Genomic DNA, 17,561 nt, shown 5'->3' with positions numbered 1-17,561 from the left:
TATATATAATGCAATCTGTTGAGCCAACAAAAAGAGAGTAAAAGCATATGTTGCATTTCATTTTGTAGTAGCCTTTATACAGATCTACACAGTGTGGAATAATGATGATTTCCAAGGTTCTGAGATGTCAAGCTTACTGAGTTATTAAATTGAACCATCTTCATGGTGTTTTTGAAGTGATGCAATCAAACAAAATTTCATCACCCACTTGACATAAGAGTTTTTGTTGACGATTTAAACTATGATTTTGACCCATTGCTCATATTTGGTAATAGAAAAAAAAAAAAAAAAAAGTGTAATGTTGCTTTTTCTTCATGAAAAAATAAAAGGAAACACAAGGCAAAATTAATTGGCCTACCTCAACTGTGTTGCAGAAGGCATCTGTGCATCTTTGCATTAAAATAGACAAGCGATACAAATTGAGGATTCCAAGGTTAAATGAGTTTATTGAGTTAGTGGTTACAATGGTATGTCAGATACCTGTAATCCAAGCTACACCTACATATTTGCCTCTAAATTCTCACATTGTCAATTTCCGTGTCTCTAAACATTCCACCATCAGGTCTTCTATTACTAATATAATAATAATAATCATCATCATAATCATAATATAAAAGGCAATGTCAATCACCATATTGTGCTTCATACTCCACCATAAGGAATTCAATTGGCAAAAGTAAACCTCTGTTCATATTAATGGGAAAAATTGAAACGTGAGCAATCATAACACTACTAGAATATAAAGAACAAAATATTGTTTAAAAGAAGCAATTTTAAGATGAATTTGTTTGTATCTGTTTTAAAAATTCACATACTATAATGAAAATGACTTAAAAGTTATATCATTTAATTATTGGGCCACACATTTAAGCATATTGGCTAGTACATTTTTGCACTGGAACAGAAGCAATACAAGCTTTATGGTCTACCATTACAATTCCTTTTTTTTTTTTTTTTTTTTTATTTCATTTAATATACCTGCCAACCTAATGTTTCTTGCATGCATAAAAATTTCTGGGTTTAATCTTGAATTTGTTATTTAACCCAAGCAAATACTCCTGTGAAGCAAATTCTTTGGCCAATTTAATGCAATAGTTTAGTTTAAAAAGTAAGCTTGGACCAAGTCCACTGAACATTGGAAGAGAATGCCCTTAAATTTTGGCATTGCAGAAAGTAGTTACTTCAATAGAGGCTCAGGTTGCATGCAAATTGACACTGTTTCCCCCCCACCCCAAGCCAGACGCATACAAGTCGGCAGGTATGCATACAAAAAGAATATAAAACCCTGCTGGTAAAGCTTAGTGCTTTAGAATGAATCCATAGCTTTAAATTCACTTAAGGCCTGTACAGGGGAAATATGTTTCTTCTGAGACCCTCTTCTCACTCTTGTCTGATATTCTTCTGGTTTTTCTCTCTTTACTAGAGGTTTCTTCTCAGGTGCCTTCATCTTCCAAGATACAACTGGGGAGTTCACTGCAGCTGTACCATAGACCTTCTGATACTTAGTAGAAGCTACATATGATGCCTTCACTGTAAGGACCACAGCGTTCATCAGATTTTTAGCTGCCTGGATGAGTGAAGTGGCACTGTCCAGCTATGAAGAGAAAACAAAATGAAATACAGCAGGGTTACTCTGTGTCTGGATCGCTGGATCACTCCTTTGTTAAAGTCTAGATGCTCTGAGATCCCACTAAAGATATAATGAGTCCTTTGAGGATTAATAAACAGGCTTGCAGTAACAAGCACCAGAAGCAATATGCACCATATTAGGGGAAGACTGTGGTACTTCACATGAACGTTTTTAGTAATTCAGAGGGAAACCTTGTGCTGGCTGATTTTCCTGATTCTTTTTATATGGGTCAAGATTCAGTTCCCTTTTTTTTCTCCCTCTCTCTCAAAACAAAAACAAAAACAACCAAAAAACAAAACTTCTCACTTAAGCCTTTACAAATTTACAATTTTATTTTTGTCAGAAACAACAAAATAGGTCAGCAGACATTTTCCCAAGTGATTTTTTTTTTCCCTAATTATTCCTATGAATCTCAGGATAACATTCACAGTGATATCTACAGGAGTAACGTGAGGCCAGTGCTGAGCTTGTTAGAGAATCCCAAGTGAAAAGAGAAAAAAAGATGCAAAAACTCCTAAAGAATTAAAAAATTGAAACATTTAACCGCATATTTTTTGGTTTCATAACTGTAATATTTACCACTCATGTTCACAAGTAATAGTACTTTGTGATAAGCAAACTAACTTTGTACATACACCCCCATGTTCCTCTTATGCTCAAATCTGCCTCACATGTATGGATACTCTGGATGTAGGAGGTCTCAGGAAGTTGTTAAACTTCAAACCATTGGGACTTTCGAATCAAAAGCTTCCATATACTGAGATCAAGTACCTGTCCCTGGCCAAATATTTCAAAAGAATTAAAGCGGAAAGTGGGGCTTCCAAAGCAGTATTTCAGTGTTCCAAAATACAAACTAGGTGCTTGCCAAATCCAGCTAGGCATCCTTAAGTCATTAGGTGCTAAAATATACGGACTTAAGCAGCACAGCAAACAAGTCTACTATTTAGGATGTTCAATTATCTCTGTCTCAAAATGCAAAAAAATTGGTATTTACTTTTTGTGATGAAGCTTTTCATTTCTATCATGGAAGTTGGCTTAAAGTTTTATAAGTTTCTCCTAGTATTTAGCAACTGTTAAGGATCCTGTGCTATTCTAGCTCTTTAATTCCACCCCACAAAAAGTTCTTAGGTGTTTTTAACTGGAATGAAAAGCTTGTACTCCCTCCAAACTTTTCCCATTCTATCTTTTGGGACCATACAATTACTTAACATGAATTTAAAACAAGGTAATTGTGACAAATACTCATAAGGCAATTAAAAAAACACCAATGTAATTCATCTCAAACACACTGGATCATTAACAGAAGAAGAGAGTTCAGAATATAAATGCAGGAGAATCCTCTTTCTGAAAAGTATCGCTGACTGATGTGAAATAAGAATAGACATTATAAGAAGCCTGCACCAGGAAGCACATTCACCTATAGACTTACCTATTATTTTGAATTTCTCAGCTGTGGCCTATATTCAATATAATTCATTAAATACATAAACAGTTGTATACAGAGAGGTGCAAAACAGAAAAGCATTTTGATGATTGTCACGTAGTTGGCGCCATTTCCTAAAATACATAGTTAATTACCTGTCCACAGTAAGTATTTTTCTTCAGAACTAATTTGCATTTTCTGTTAGTGAAAGAAACTAAGTTAAAAGACGGAAAATTATATTATATGGCAGAAACATGACTGTTCAATAGGCAGCAATTAAATACAATTCAGTATAGTGTTATTCTATAACCACACTATTGCATGATTTATAAGGCAATCTATGTTTGTTGCCAAATAACAGATCATACTCTATTAAATTAGGATATTCTAATTTACTGCTGAGATCTACAGTTAAACATTATTCACTATTAAATGACTCTTTTTGAAACACCAGTGGATTGATTCTGGATGTAAAGTGATGCCACCAAGTAGTATTTACTTTGTAATCAGTGTGGGTAAACTGACTGGATCAAGTCTATAATGTACATTCCCATTAATTCCATTTATTGAAGATTTCTAATAGTCTTACATTTTCCATGGTTTCTTTGTGAAAAAAAAGTTCTGGTAGCTGTTTGAAATGTTCCTTAGCATATGCTAAGGGACAGAACGATGGAAAAAAGCAAGCTGAAATGAGGAAGCACATAAATAAGATGCTGAAATCCATACATAGATTGCAATCTACATCTTTAAGCACATTAATAATTTTATGGAGCTTATTGGTAAGATTGTGCAGGAGCATATGTAATTCTGCAAGATCAGTTGAGGACTGTAATGATGTCTTTTACATATTCTTATGCTGTTTTAATTACCTTTAGTTCCAATCTTCTGTTATAACACATAAGAGCACCCTATTTTCACCATTATTAATCTAATTTTAACACACAGGTACTTATACCTTGTCCTTAATGTTGATTTGTATTGCATTGCTTTCAAGTTTTGGAAACAGAAAAGAGACATAAAAATCCCAGAAGTGTATTCTGATATGACTGATCTCCAAAATTTTCTGGTAACCATCCCATATATTCAGTTTAGCTGCCTAAGCACTTCTAGTGATTTTTGTATTGCCTCCAGCTCCATGTTTGTATTCTGGCTCAGTAAAGAAGAATTTAACTGAATGAACATCATCACTCCAATTAACATTCAGATCTTAATACACTGCTGTTTTACATCAGTTTAAGCAGTGCATAAGCTGCCCAGTAAAAAAGGCAAACTTCACCACCTAGCAATGGTTAGGGATGAATATAATGAAAGCTAGTTCTCTACTGGCATCACAAAGTGATAGTGTTAGATCTGCTTACAAATCCACTTAGGAAAAAAAAAAAAAAAAAAAAAAGGATAAAATTTTTACAAATTTTTAAAAATAAAATTATTAAAAAAAAAAAAAAAAAAAGAAGGAGAAAATTTATCCTCACATTTAGAATTGAAAACATACTGCAAAAAACAAGAGAAAAGAGACTTCCAGAGAGTAAGAAAGTAGTATAGTAGTAAGAAAGTTTTAAGTGAGCTAATTGAAGAATGTTATCGATCATTATTGGTAGTTTTTATGAACTTTAGGAAGCAGGAAAAGAATTGTACATAGTTTTTAGTCTGGAAATATTTCATCTGGGGAAACAAAATGACCTCTGAAATTATAGGCCAGCTCAGCTGAGAGCATTCTCATATAAAATAATGCAAATTCTACAACACATTCAGTGATAGGTGGATGGTTGGACTGGATGATCTTAGAGGTCTTTTGCAACCTTGGTGATTCTATGATTCTATAAATAAAGGGGGAGTGAAAAGCAATTAACTATAACCAAATGGTTTTGTCCATAAAAATATTTTCAAAGCAACCTACATCATATTTTGACGTGATTAAACTTAGGTTTGCTTGAAAAAATGCTGTTGGTATAACTGTAGCCCTTTGAATAGAGAACAATTGGTACAACATGACAGTTTGATTAAAAACACAGTTGATTCAAAATTACACAGAGAATGATTCTTAAATTCTCTAATAACTAAATTTTCAGAAGTATGTATAGGCAGTGATGTCATCGTTACACTACGACTTTTCAGTGGGCTCTTGGAGAAACCAGTTTTCAGCTTTACATTATTCTGGGGGAAAAAAAAAAAAAAGCTGAAAAAAAACATCCTGGAAAAAAAAAAGTCATTTGTACATGATAGGACTTATAGTTAACAGCTGGAAATGTGATAAGTCATAAAGAGGACAATTATCTGATAAGCTGGTAAAAACCAGAAATGTAGTTCTCAGTTTGGCTGATTTTCTAATATGTAATACCTACTTATAGGATAAGAAACACTTTTCTAGACAGAAGCAAGCCAACATCTCATCAATCACTATAGATACTTAGGTAAATAGCCCTTTCCAAGCAATGCTGTGGAAAAGGATTAATATGAACCTTGATTAAATAAAAAGAAGGAAACTGATGAAATAGATTAAATAATCATATTCAATGATCATATTCAATGATCATCACATGTCCCCAAATGCTGAATACCTCAATGCAAGAAGAACACTGAGGAACTGGAGAAAACATTCCACTAATAAGAAAATGACTGAAAATGAATTGATACAAGTCAGCAAGTAGATGGTAACAAATAAGTGACAATATTCCAGGTTTAACAGATTCATATCATATCATAGAATCACAGAATGGCCTGGGTTGAAAAGGACCACAATGCTCATCCAGTTCCAACCTCCTGCTATGTGCAGGGTCACCAACCAGCAGACCAGGCTGCCCAGAGCCACATCCAGCCTGGCCTTGAATGCCTCCAGGGATGGGGCATCCACAGCCTCCTTGGGCAACCTGTTCCAGTGCTTCACCACCCTCTGTGTGAAAAACTTCCTCCTAATATCCAACATTAACCTCCCCTGTCTCAGTTTAAAATCATTTCCCCTTGTCCTGTCATCATCCACCCTTGTAAACAGCCATTCCCCCTCCTGTTTATATGCTCCCTTCAGATTAGACAAAGACATAACAGAACCTAATGGCTGGAAGGTAAAGCATGCTATTTTAGATATTAATTAGCTGAAAAAATTTAGTAGTGATACTAATTAACCACAAAATCATGAAGGATAATGATTCTATCAGTAGAAATTGTGAAATCAATATTGGAAGTTTTTGCTTAATATGTCTACTTAAGTTTATCATAACTTTTGGAGATTTTTAAATTACATGATTTCAGGGAGCCCATCTGTCACTTAGGCAGCTTAATGATAACAATGGCCCACACTGACCTTGAAACATATGAGTGCAAAAAATAATATTCATAAGTATTGATGAATAAAGTTTAGTCTGTTTAATTGGTATAAATTGCAAAGAGCAACTTCTCTTTAATATGTTGCACGAGAGGAAGTTCATCTTGGACATTAGGAAGACTTTCTTCAAGAAGAGGGTGATTAAGTGTTGGAACGGGCTGCCTAGGGCTCCCCATCCCTTGAGATATTTAAGATGTGTGGATGTGGCACTGAGGGACATGATTTAGTCATGGGACTCAGTAGGTCAGGATGATGGTTGTACTTGGTGATCTTTACAGTATTCTCTTACTTAGATCCATGATTCCATATTGGAAAAGAACGTGGGACTCTTTGACTATTCTTGGCTAGAACTTGATTTGTAAGGCGTTAGTGGATAATTTATGCATTGTCAAGCCATTAAAGTTATCCGACTCCTGAATTCTGGATGCATTCCCTGCTTCTCCTTTTTGAAGCATGTTTGTTACTACAAACTAAAAGTCAATTAACTCCCTCTATTGCAAAAAAGTTTACATTAAGCAATTATGAATCGGGAGGGTGAGTCAGAAGTAATATTTTCCCAGGTTAACCTCTTATGCAAAATAAGATTTTCCTCCCAACTTTGCCTAATAGTAAAAACAGCACCATATATTTAAGATAAACATATATATTAAAAAAGATTATATTCATAATACTTGTGTCTTATGCTTCTGTAGCATTTTGCATGCATAAACATAATATTATTACTGACAGCCAATGCAAGAATTGCCTATTCACTATTCAGATGCACTCATCCCTATGGTGGGAGACATCTGCTATTTTTCAGCATTACTACGCAATGCCTGAAGCTGTATTTCCATCAGTGGCTTGAGACTATGCATCAGGATTTTCCTAGATGCTCAGCTATTGTGAGTCTATTTGAATTTCTCTAACAAGCAAAAAGTCATTATTTGCAAAGTGGTTGCAGTGGGGATAAAAAGGGATATGTGGGTACACAGAAAAATGAAATTATGCTCCCATTTTCCTACCTATTCATTTTCGTTTTTGACTGTGATTAACTTAATCCTTTAGACACGATGAATATTTAATTGTGCTGTTCTGGACATTTTAGTATCTCCAAACACAGACAATCTTCAGCCAATCTAGACCAACCACCCCTCCCCCTGGCTTGAATTTGACTATCCTCATGGTAAAATGTTTTTCACTACATCTAACTGGAATCTCCCACATTCAAACTTATTTCCATTGCCTCTTGTCCTGTCACCCATGCACCCATCAGAAGTCTGGCTCTTCTGTATCTTTCTCTTACAGTACTGTGTTAGACAACAATAGTTTGCCTTTGTCTTCTCCTCTGTATTCATGTAAACATAGATACAAAAGTAGTTTAGATGATGCTGATGATCAGTTTCACTGCTATCAGATGTCTTTTATCCAAAGGAAAAAAAAAATGATTAACTGTAAAACTGAGGAAAAAAATATCATTAGTTATTGACATACGTTTAATAGGCCATTCAAGTTGTTTGTAGTACAACTACCAATTTCTAACAATTATTGTACCAAGTACAATACCAATTTCTTCTGGAAATATTCATGTTATCTTAGGAAATTCTAATTTACTTTGCCTATGTTTTCTTTTGAGAGTCAGTGTTTTATATAGCATTTTGCTTGAACTGCAATTCAGAACTAGTTATAACCTCAGTGATCCATACTCCAAACAGTTATCATTCATTAGTTGTCTGTACTTACTTGATATCAAAAACTGTGACTGAATCTTTTAATATTTATCAGGATCCAAGAACTGTTCATGGCAGTAGAATACTCAGTAGCAGTTTTTCAGATGTCTACAATTAATCATTTTTTCTAATAATGTAGGCATGAAAAGCAGGTCTGCTTATAAAAAGTTCAGACAATGTGTTTAGAGACCTATGCAAGGTCTATTTCTATAAATGAATTCTTATCCTGTGCTCATCCTATGTAGCTTCGTGTGTTGGACCAAAGCATTTCAGTTTCCATCTGTACTTGGTGGAGAAGACCAAAAGCCAGGAAATACATGAGATCTTTAATGAGCTCATTTTGTGTAAGTACCTCTCCTCTTTGATTATACCTAAACATATTAAATTGCACTAGAATCCTAAAGACAATATAGTGAACCTACGCCTGGGTGCTCAGCATTTCTGAAAAACTGTATTTGAATTCTGACTCAAGTGTTCAAGAATTTAAACATAATGAACAGTTTTGAGATTATTTTCCTTTTCATCCCCAAAACTGTCAAATGTTGGAAATGATAATGCTGCAGCCTAAGAAACTAATGAGCTTGGAACCTTCCTCAGAAGCTATTTTATTTATGTAAATATTCTCACAAAACAGTTTAAATAAGTCTATCCAGCAAAAAATAGGTAGCTTCCTTTCTGCCACAGCTATGTTCATAAAAAGTTGACATCAGTTACCTATGAATACACACTCCTCAAAGACCCCAACACTAAATCCCGACTCTACATTTCTCTGCATGGTTCTGTTCATCTGCCTACACCTTGTTACTAATCTGAATAGAAAAGCCTATTGTTTTCCATCAATGGTAAAGGAAGTCTGGAGCGAGCAACTCAGATACAGATGTTTACACTTGGATAGATTAATCTCTCTCCACTTAACAATGGACAAAATAGTCAGAAACTGTTCATAATTCAGGTAAAAATGTTTCCGAATAATAAAATACTCAATTTTCCTCACACTATTATCCCATTCTCAAATTTTTACTTTTTTTTTTTTTTTTTTTTTTTTAAACTTGAGTAGCGCTCTGTTTGTTACTGCAAGATCTCTTTCCCACTTTATCATTTGCAAAATGTGCTTGTTTACAGTGATCTCTTTCTCCTCATCTTGAAAACGTCCCGAGTCTTGGAGGAGCATATGGTGTTTGAAACTCATCATGATTGTACAGATCAAGGGTACATTAGTGTGCTTGCTTGGATATGCTCAGATGGGATGGATAAAAATTCAAAGGATTTTGATCAAACAGAATCACGTTTAATGACGTTGAGTTTGAACTGTCCCAGGAATAAATGTCTGAGGTGTTAGGGTAGCTCTGCTCTCTTCTGAATCTGTATACTCAGTTCAAATGCTTTGTTGATAATTCAGACATGCTAAGGTCACTGCAATTGAAATCAACACAAAGCGTCCCCTACAATGCTTGTGCACTATCATCTTCACCTCTTTTGCTTAAACAAGATTAAATCAAAATTCCTGTTGAGTCAATGGTATTACACCTGCCTAAAAGTGAAATAAGAGAGGGCAGGGTGATGAGCATCTATATGCCAGCTGACACCGTTTGCAAACAGATGGTGCATTTCACAGCTCTCCCTCATTTCTTATACAGAAAAAGAAGAAGGTAAGAACCAACCCACAAAGGTTTAATTCAGCTTGTGAGAGAAATCAGCCTGGAAAATACAGAAAATTTGGGAATTATAATTAATCATCTTAATCATACAGAGAAAATGTTTGATCCCCATATATGATCTACATTGTTAAAGTATTATTCACATCTCTACCAGTATGACTGAGAAACAAGGCTGTAATTTCAGTGCTGACCTGCTTAATACATAGGTATAAATTTACTAATTTCTGGTTTGTGTTGGAGTCACTAACACAGCTTGTGGATGGCAATCTAAACCAACACAATTTTAAAGAATGCTTTATAAGCAAATAATGTGAAGTATATTGAGGTTTTCAGAACGTATAAGATTTAACAAATTTAGAATGGCATATATTGAAATAAGTTGTTCAGATATTTGCTTTCAAAAGTTTTCAATAAGCAAAATTATCTGAAAACTGTCTTATTATAATTCATTTTAATTTATGTATATGTAAATAATATAAGACTAAAAGAAACACTGTAAGTGTCAGAATATACATTTAAGCCAATGTTGTAAAATACAAGAAGCTATGCACTTTAGATGTTTTAATTTTTATACTTAAAACAAATACTTTCAGAGGACAATTAGCACAATAAATGTAAAATTAAGCTATTTATTCTCCCAGTGAGGTTACTCAGGCAAATCCACAGCCTGGGGTTGCATGACTAAAATTTAGTATTAGATTTGGTATAGGAAGATTCCAGATTAATTATCAAAATAGTTTACGGTATTTTGCATATCACTGCCTATGCAAACACCCCTTTATAGATAAATATGCCAACTTCTGATTTTCTCATCTTACAAGACAAATGCCGAGAGCAATTTTCTTTGGATTTAAAGTAATCCACTGACATCTCTGTTTCATAATATCCCCCACAGTATCTCTAATTCACCTTAATTACTGAATGATACCAATTCTGATCTCCCATTCCCAATCCTTATACCACTTTTAAAAAGAATTTCTCTATGCTACCAATATGCTTTCATATAATTGCAGTGAGATTAGGGGCACTGTTCAGTTAGTCATCATGCTTTGCCAATTCTGCGCAAAACTCAAAGTCTCCTACATTAAACAAGAATAATTATATGAAGAAAAAAACCAATTTTGTAAACTCATCAGCAGAAGACGTGCTTTGGATATTGATTAAATTTTCCCTCAAAGCATTTGCCTCTCAGCAGTGCAAACCTCAAACCCTCTTTAACAGTTGAAATTCCTACAAAGATTTCCCAATGAAACATTACAAATTGACTAACCTGCTTTTTCTTTTCTACTCAAAAGATCAAAGTTTGCCAGGGAAGCTAAATTTTCTAGACACGATTTTGGCTTTGCATAGGAAGATTTAGAGACTTCATTGCTTTTACTAAAAGGAATAAGCAGTAATAATAAAACTCTTTGCAAATGTTATTCAAAGCTAGAAGAGCTAATTATTTATTGGTGGCTCTTATTTTTCCTCTCTAGCAGAAACAGTTATTAGTGAAATTCCGGCAGCTTGCTTAACAAGATATTCACCCTTCTAGAATTTCACTAGGATCTCCTGTGCATTCATGCAAAAAGCATCAGTGAGTCATCAGAGTGAATACCTATCCATCACTAGTGACCAATTCCCAATATATGTCAGTGACCAGAAGATGGAAGGCTCTGCATCCTATTCCCAATTCCTCAAAGCCACCTAGTCACCTGAAAATAGAAGTATTTCATCAATCAGACTAAAGACCACCTCTGCTGCAAAAGGCTGTGATTGCACTCTCTGATTTATAGACTATGCATTACTGCCTTTTAGTGCCTTTCACTGTGATATGACATGGCCCCACACGGAGCTGATAAAGAGCATTAAATGAACATTAACAGCAAGATTTGTGTATCCCCAGGGGCCAAAATCTTCATACGACCCTTCTTCTGCCCTTTAGTATGAGCGGTCTGACATCTTGACAGCTTGAGTAGATACCCAAGAGGCAGAACAAGAAAGGAAGATCTTCATAGTCCATCTCGTCTTTTTTAAAATGCTGAGGGATATTAAAACAGTGAAACAGTAATACTTGGGGCAAAGAAAAACAGGTAAAAAGACAAGACTTTAAAATAAAAATAGTAATGTATAGGCAGTGACACAAGAAAAACACCAAGAAATCCAGAGAGCAACAACCCTATCAATCTCAAGTTCACATCACATGAAAAAATCAAAAGCTTGGACTTATAATTTCAAACATTAAGAACTGATCTCCTGGGTTTGATTTTCTGCTTGCAGTTTACTTATGAATTTTATCTATAAGACAACTCTTGTGATTGGTCTTGTAATTGGCCTTGTAATTTATCCATTGTCAATAGATAGCTTCATAAATATTCTGGATTAAAATCAGTAATAGAAAATACGGAAAATAAAAATCCTGTCCTGTAGAAATTATCATTATCCATAGTAAGTGATGACAAACATATAAACACCACCATCTATCTTTAATCACAAAGTGATTGCTCAACACTACTGCAATTAAATTAATGGAAAATTTGCAACTGAGTTTAAGGTGATAAGAGAATACCTTTTTACAATGTAAAATAAACAAGTCAGAAGGATTAACCACCCGTAAATTGATCACCTCTGCAAACAAAGATCATCCTTGTTTTATACATGACATTAGGAATTCAGAATGGGCAGGAAATGATTTTTCACTGGTGACTAAAACAAGGCATGCAGTTCATTCTGTGACCCAGTGGTTAATAAAAAGATAAAAAACAATTGGGGAAAAACAAAAACACTAGAACACATTTTCTTTTCCCTCCACCCGCAGTCCTATAGAGAGAGTTAAAGACAGAGATGAGAGAGGAGGTTACTCACCGTTGAGGAGTCACCGCTTCCGGCCTCAAGCGTAGCTCCCTCAGCACAGGTAGGTGGGTGGGTAGAAAGTTGACTAGCCCTACTCCCATCTATGCCATCGCACTCTACCTCATAAAAGGTAGTGAAAGTGCTCTGAACTCCAGTCTGATTTCCGAGAGATACAGAAAAGAGAGAGTGAGAGAGAGAGCAAGAGAAATACTGCGCCGTAGCGTAGAGGTGAGGAGAGAGGAAAACGTGTGCTGAAGGAGCTATGCTTGGTCAAGGAAACAGGGACTCTTCCACGCTGAGTAACCCCGCTGTCTGGTGGTTCCTCTCACTTGCTCCCATAGCACAGGTTAGGCATACAATCCCAAGTGGGATTGTTGATTGGGAAAGAAGAAACATTTTGTCACCTTTGGATAAAAATCAGAAAGGATAGAAAGTTCTATCCCCATTAAAGGCTGAATAACATCAGATTGGGCATGATTTTTATTGACCTTCTTTATCACATTATTTTAGGAATGGTTTGGAAAAGCATGGCAAAACAGGAACACTGAGGTAGTGACACCAACTACTATTACGCTCATGTCCACCACTGCTTAATTTGATCAATAGACTTCAACAGTGCAGCTCTCTGGAATCATCATTGAACAGAGTCAGCCAGAGGGGATGCCACCTTCAGCAGTATTTAAAGGAAGATGGGGAAGAATTATTTTCTCACACTGAAATTAAGAATGGACAAACTGTGCTGAGAGAACAAGTGAGGGAAGTATAAAAAGTCTGGGCATATATTTATTTACAGAGCACACTTTAAGTTCCAGAAAATCAACAAAATTGCAAGCAGGTGATGCTTTTAAAGACTGAACATTTTTGGACAATGAAACCATTACATGCTGCAGCACATTTTTTCAAACAACAACCTCAGAACTAAAACTGAAGGGCTTAAAAGGGGATATTCATTCTAATTTATTGCAAGTGGAATTTTTATCATTCAAATTCTAGAAAAGCAAGTTTGAGAGTAAACATAATTGCTTGTATATAACCCAGCTGTGTACTGAAATGGAAGAAAAAAAGTAGTATATACTATTAAAATAACTCCATTAAATAAACCTGCTCCGTGTATGGGTGACTATTCAGTATCAGTAAAGAGTACTAGCATAAGAACCTGCTTATTGGAAGATGAAAAAATGAATGCTCCTTAAATCTATCTTAAGAACGTGTATTGAAAGCCCACAGTTAACACTGACATTTTCCCCTAGGTATTTTGTTGTTACAAGGATCATATAAACTGTAACCTAATCATGATTATCGTCTTAGTCTTAGTCATGATTAATGTGTACACTTTGCTCTGTTTCTGTGCTCCCTGTTTTTCTCTATTTTTCTGCTAAAAAAAAAACCAAGTGCCTGACTACTGTCTCATACTGGTCACTTCACCCAACAACAGAGGTCAGGTACTTTTCTTCTCTATCTTTAAAGCTTTTATCACAGCCTAGACCTGTAGTACCTACAGCTGCTAGTTTAAAGCAGTGGATTTTAAAACTCAACACATTAGCTAGTCCAGCCAACTAAATGAAGATTTATTGTGATTGTTAGAGATGATATATAACCTCAGGAACACAATGCAAAGCTAGGCTGCAGCTGATTAATGCAAAGTGATGATAGTGCTGTGAATTTCAGTTCAGAATTGAGTTAAACATATGTCTAACCAATTTCTTGTTACATAATCTTAATTTCAAGCCATTTGCATATATGAAGATAGGGGAGATGAAAAACACATCCTTTTATAAAAGAGTAGATCACAATATTCCATTCTAAACATCATGACCTATTGTCAAAAGGCTTTTCACTATAGGGCCTGATTTCCAATTTCTAGTATGTAATTCTATTAGTCCACGAAAAAGAAAAGAAATTTTGAACTTCTAAAGGCTTTTATGGTAAAATAAACCATGTTGATTCACAAGTTAGGTATCCTATGACCTGATCATTGCACCACAGTTGTTTTTGCCAAATAAAGTAGGAATAAATTTGGAACTCTTGTGACCAGCAGACCTTCAGAAGCCTCTAATCAAGTGTGGTAATTCTGATTAAAAGAAGGATGTTCAGAGACTATATTTTTAAAAATTACATTTATAGCAGCAGTTCTAAGAGCTCCTAAAAAGAAATATATATGTATTTTAAATTGGAATAGAAACATATGAATGTAGCACAATTAGCTTCTGGGAAACTGAGGTTGGCCAAGGATATTCTCGAGGAATAAAACAAGAAATGTGGTCAATTTCATCACGATAATGTGGTATAAACAGTTTGATAGATTAGGTAGCAGATCATACCCAGATGGTATTTTGGCCTAGCACTGCTCCAATCTGAAACCTTGTTTTGATTTGTTTAGTATGATATCTATAGTTGACAAGATGATAATTAAAGAGGAAAAAAGACTGACTTGTGAGCAGACATTAGAATAGATAACTTGCCTAAACAGTGAACAAAAGCAGAGTATTGATATACTTAAATGAAAATATTTTTAAAATGTACATAAAATGAGGGAAATCTTCCAAGTGTTCAAAGGAATATCACTAAGATTAATTAAATGAATACGTGTAAGAGCAAAGAGACAGCAAATGAAGACTTTAAAATCTTTCTTAAGTGAAGCTCAGCTGCATAAGAAAGCTATGTAAACTCACACAAGGTGATTGGTTTGATAACTTGCAACCAGGCACTAGCAAACAGGGAAAAAATGGTTCCATATTAATTCTGACATAAAAGATCTGTTGGAAAAATCACCAAAATATTTTTTCTTTCTTGCTCAAGAAGATGAACAGATCGTTAGGAATAAGCAGGAACTATTAAGGTACCAGTAGATACCATCTATGAAATTTGAAAACAGTAAGGTAATTAAAGACAGGGAGGAGTACCCACTGTATTGAAACGTTCTATGTTTTATTGGTATACCTACAGAAGGTAAAAATGGATGTATCTTGAGAAATCGAAACAACTTGAAAAGAGCATTTCAAAATACCAACCTGACACACACCATAAAAGATTGAGAACCTAACAGAGACACACACCAGACCCAAAGATGTCTTGTTGCTGGAGCAGATCAACTTGATGGATAGATTGCAAAATCTTTTTTGCTCAGTAACTACCACAGTCAAAGAATAACAAAACACGTTATGTAGAATCCTAGAATCTTTTGAGTTGGAAGGAAGGGACAGGTTATCTAGTCTAACTCCCCTGCAATGAACAGAAAGACTTGCGATCCATCAGCTTGCTCAGAGTCCCATTAAGCCCACTCTCGGGTGTCTCCAGGGATGAGGCATCCACCACCTCCCCGGGCAACCTGTGTCAGTGCCTCACCACCCTTACTGTAAAAAAAAATCTTCCTTAAATCCAATCTAATCTAACATGACATCTGACTCCAGTCATAGAATCATAGAAAGGCCTGGATTGAAAGGGACAGCAAGGGGGTGGCAGGGACCCCAAGGCCACAGGCAGGGCCACCAACCTCCACATTTAATACTTGACCAGGCTGCCCAGGACCCCAGCCAGCCTGGCTTTGAACACTTCCAGGGACCTTCAAGTAGATGTTTAACTTTTCTAATTTTTTGACACTGAGAGTGCAGGTATGAGAAATTATGAAAATATTTCTGTATAATTTTGGATTAGAAATTACTATTTTAACTCTATAGAATTCTAATCGGTCTTTGATGACATTTTGGACAAGCTACTTGTATACTTTGCTTCATTTTCTGATGATACATTTAGTTATCTAGCAGCATAGTTTATACACTGTTTTGACAAAGAAGTCAGAATGAGAAAAATAACTTGAGAATATCTAACCATAAGAAGTTAGGACTGACTTTCCTGATAATGGTTGATTTTTCACTTTGACTTCATACCAACATCTTAAATACATCGTATAAAACAAAACCGATTTTATTTATTGATGAAGCTGCTTATCTGCTTCATAAGATTAAAGATGTGATGTGAGAACAGATAATTTTTTCATTTTGTTCTTTGAGTTTAACAAATAATAACAATAATAGCAATAATAATAACAACAGTATGTTCACATCATGGAAGAAGCACTTCAGAAGTAAAGAAACAAGGCAATAGTTAACATTCCTAGTTTGGCTTGATCCTTTCCTAGAAATGCATTGAATGAAAATATGTTTATATTGTGTATTTTATTAATTCCTTTCCATGGGTGTCCAACTTTCTGGTATGGCTGGGCTGCAGTGAGCGAAGAGGAATTGTCTTAGGCCTCAAAAGAAATATCTTATATAGTTAACGTATATAAGTAATAAAACCTCTTTTTTTTTTTTTTACATAATTTTTATTTAAAAATATATATGTATTTATATACATATATATAAAGGATGGCAACCAAAATACAAAACCAATGGGTTTGAAACGTATGTAAGCTTGTTTATATAGTATTTGAAACTAATTTTTCTAAGCCTGGGGTAACCTGTGTTTTTTTTTCCCTTAGGGGTATTTTTGTCTGAGAATCTTTCGATGTGTGCGTTACTTATCTGCAACTCAGGCTGTCAAGAATTATAATTAAAGTGAAAGAAATTCATGAGTTTGAACTGAAGTTACTCTTTCATTATCTTCAAATGCATCGTCAGATTGTACTTTGGAAATGAGATTGTCTCACCACTATCAAAATGAGGAAGTGAAATAACTGTGAGATTTAAAAGATGTTCTTCTGTATAAGAAACAGTTCAAATTGTCCTATTGCGTATTAAAGCCATCATATATGAACAAATCTCCATATTCCCACATTGGAGAAACAAATGTGATTTTTATTTAAGGATACACGACTGTGCTGTGCAGTAAGAAGGCCAACTGAGAATGCCATGGGGGAAAGGCATTCTTATTTAATACAAAATAGTGAAACTTGATCTCATGCCATCTCCTTTAAAAGAATGAAGATGGGAAAATAAGTGGATATGAAATAGCACAGAAATCTTCCCTTACATCAGTTTTTACAGGCATA

General features: G+C 34.9%; 1 protein-coding gene across 2 annotated transcripts in view; it reads right to left on the bottom strand.

The window, feature by feature from the left end:
• Positions 1 to 426: 426 nt before the first annotated feature.
• Positions 427 to 17,561, bottom strand: part of CTNNA2 (catenin alpha 2) — a 396,255-nt gene continuing 379,120 nt past the window's right edge. For both annotated transcript variants that reach the window (XM_042812772.1, XM_042812773.1), the window contains one exon: positions 427 to 1,594. In XM_042812772.1, the coding sequence (XP_042668706.1) occupies positions 1,307 to 1,594 (288 nt within the window). In that variant the 3' untranslated portion in view covers positions 427 to 1,306. The remainder of the gene's footprint in view (positions 1,595 to 17,561) is intronic.

The sequence above is a fragment of the Centrocercus urophasianus genome, unplaced genomic scaffold (genome assembly GCF_019232065.1).
Source record: "Centrocercus urophasianus isolate 14NV4802_14NV808 unplaced genomic scaffold, USGS_Curo_1.0 seq_13, whole genome shotgun sequence".
NCBI lineage: Eukaryota > Metazoa > Chordata > Aves > Galliformes > Phasianidae > Centrocercus > Centrocercus urophasianus.
This window is presented reverse-complemented; position numbering and strand designations above follow the sequence as displayed.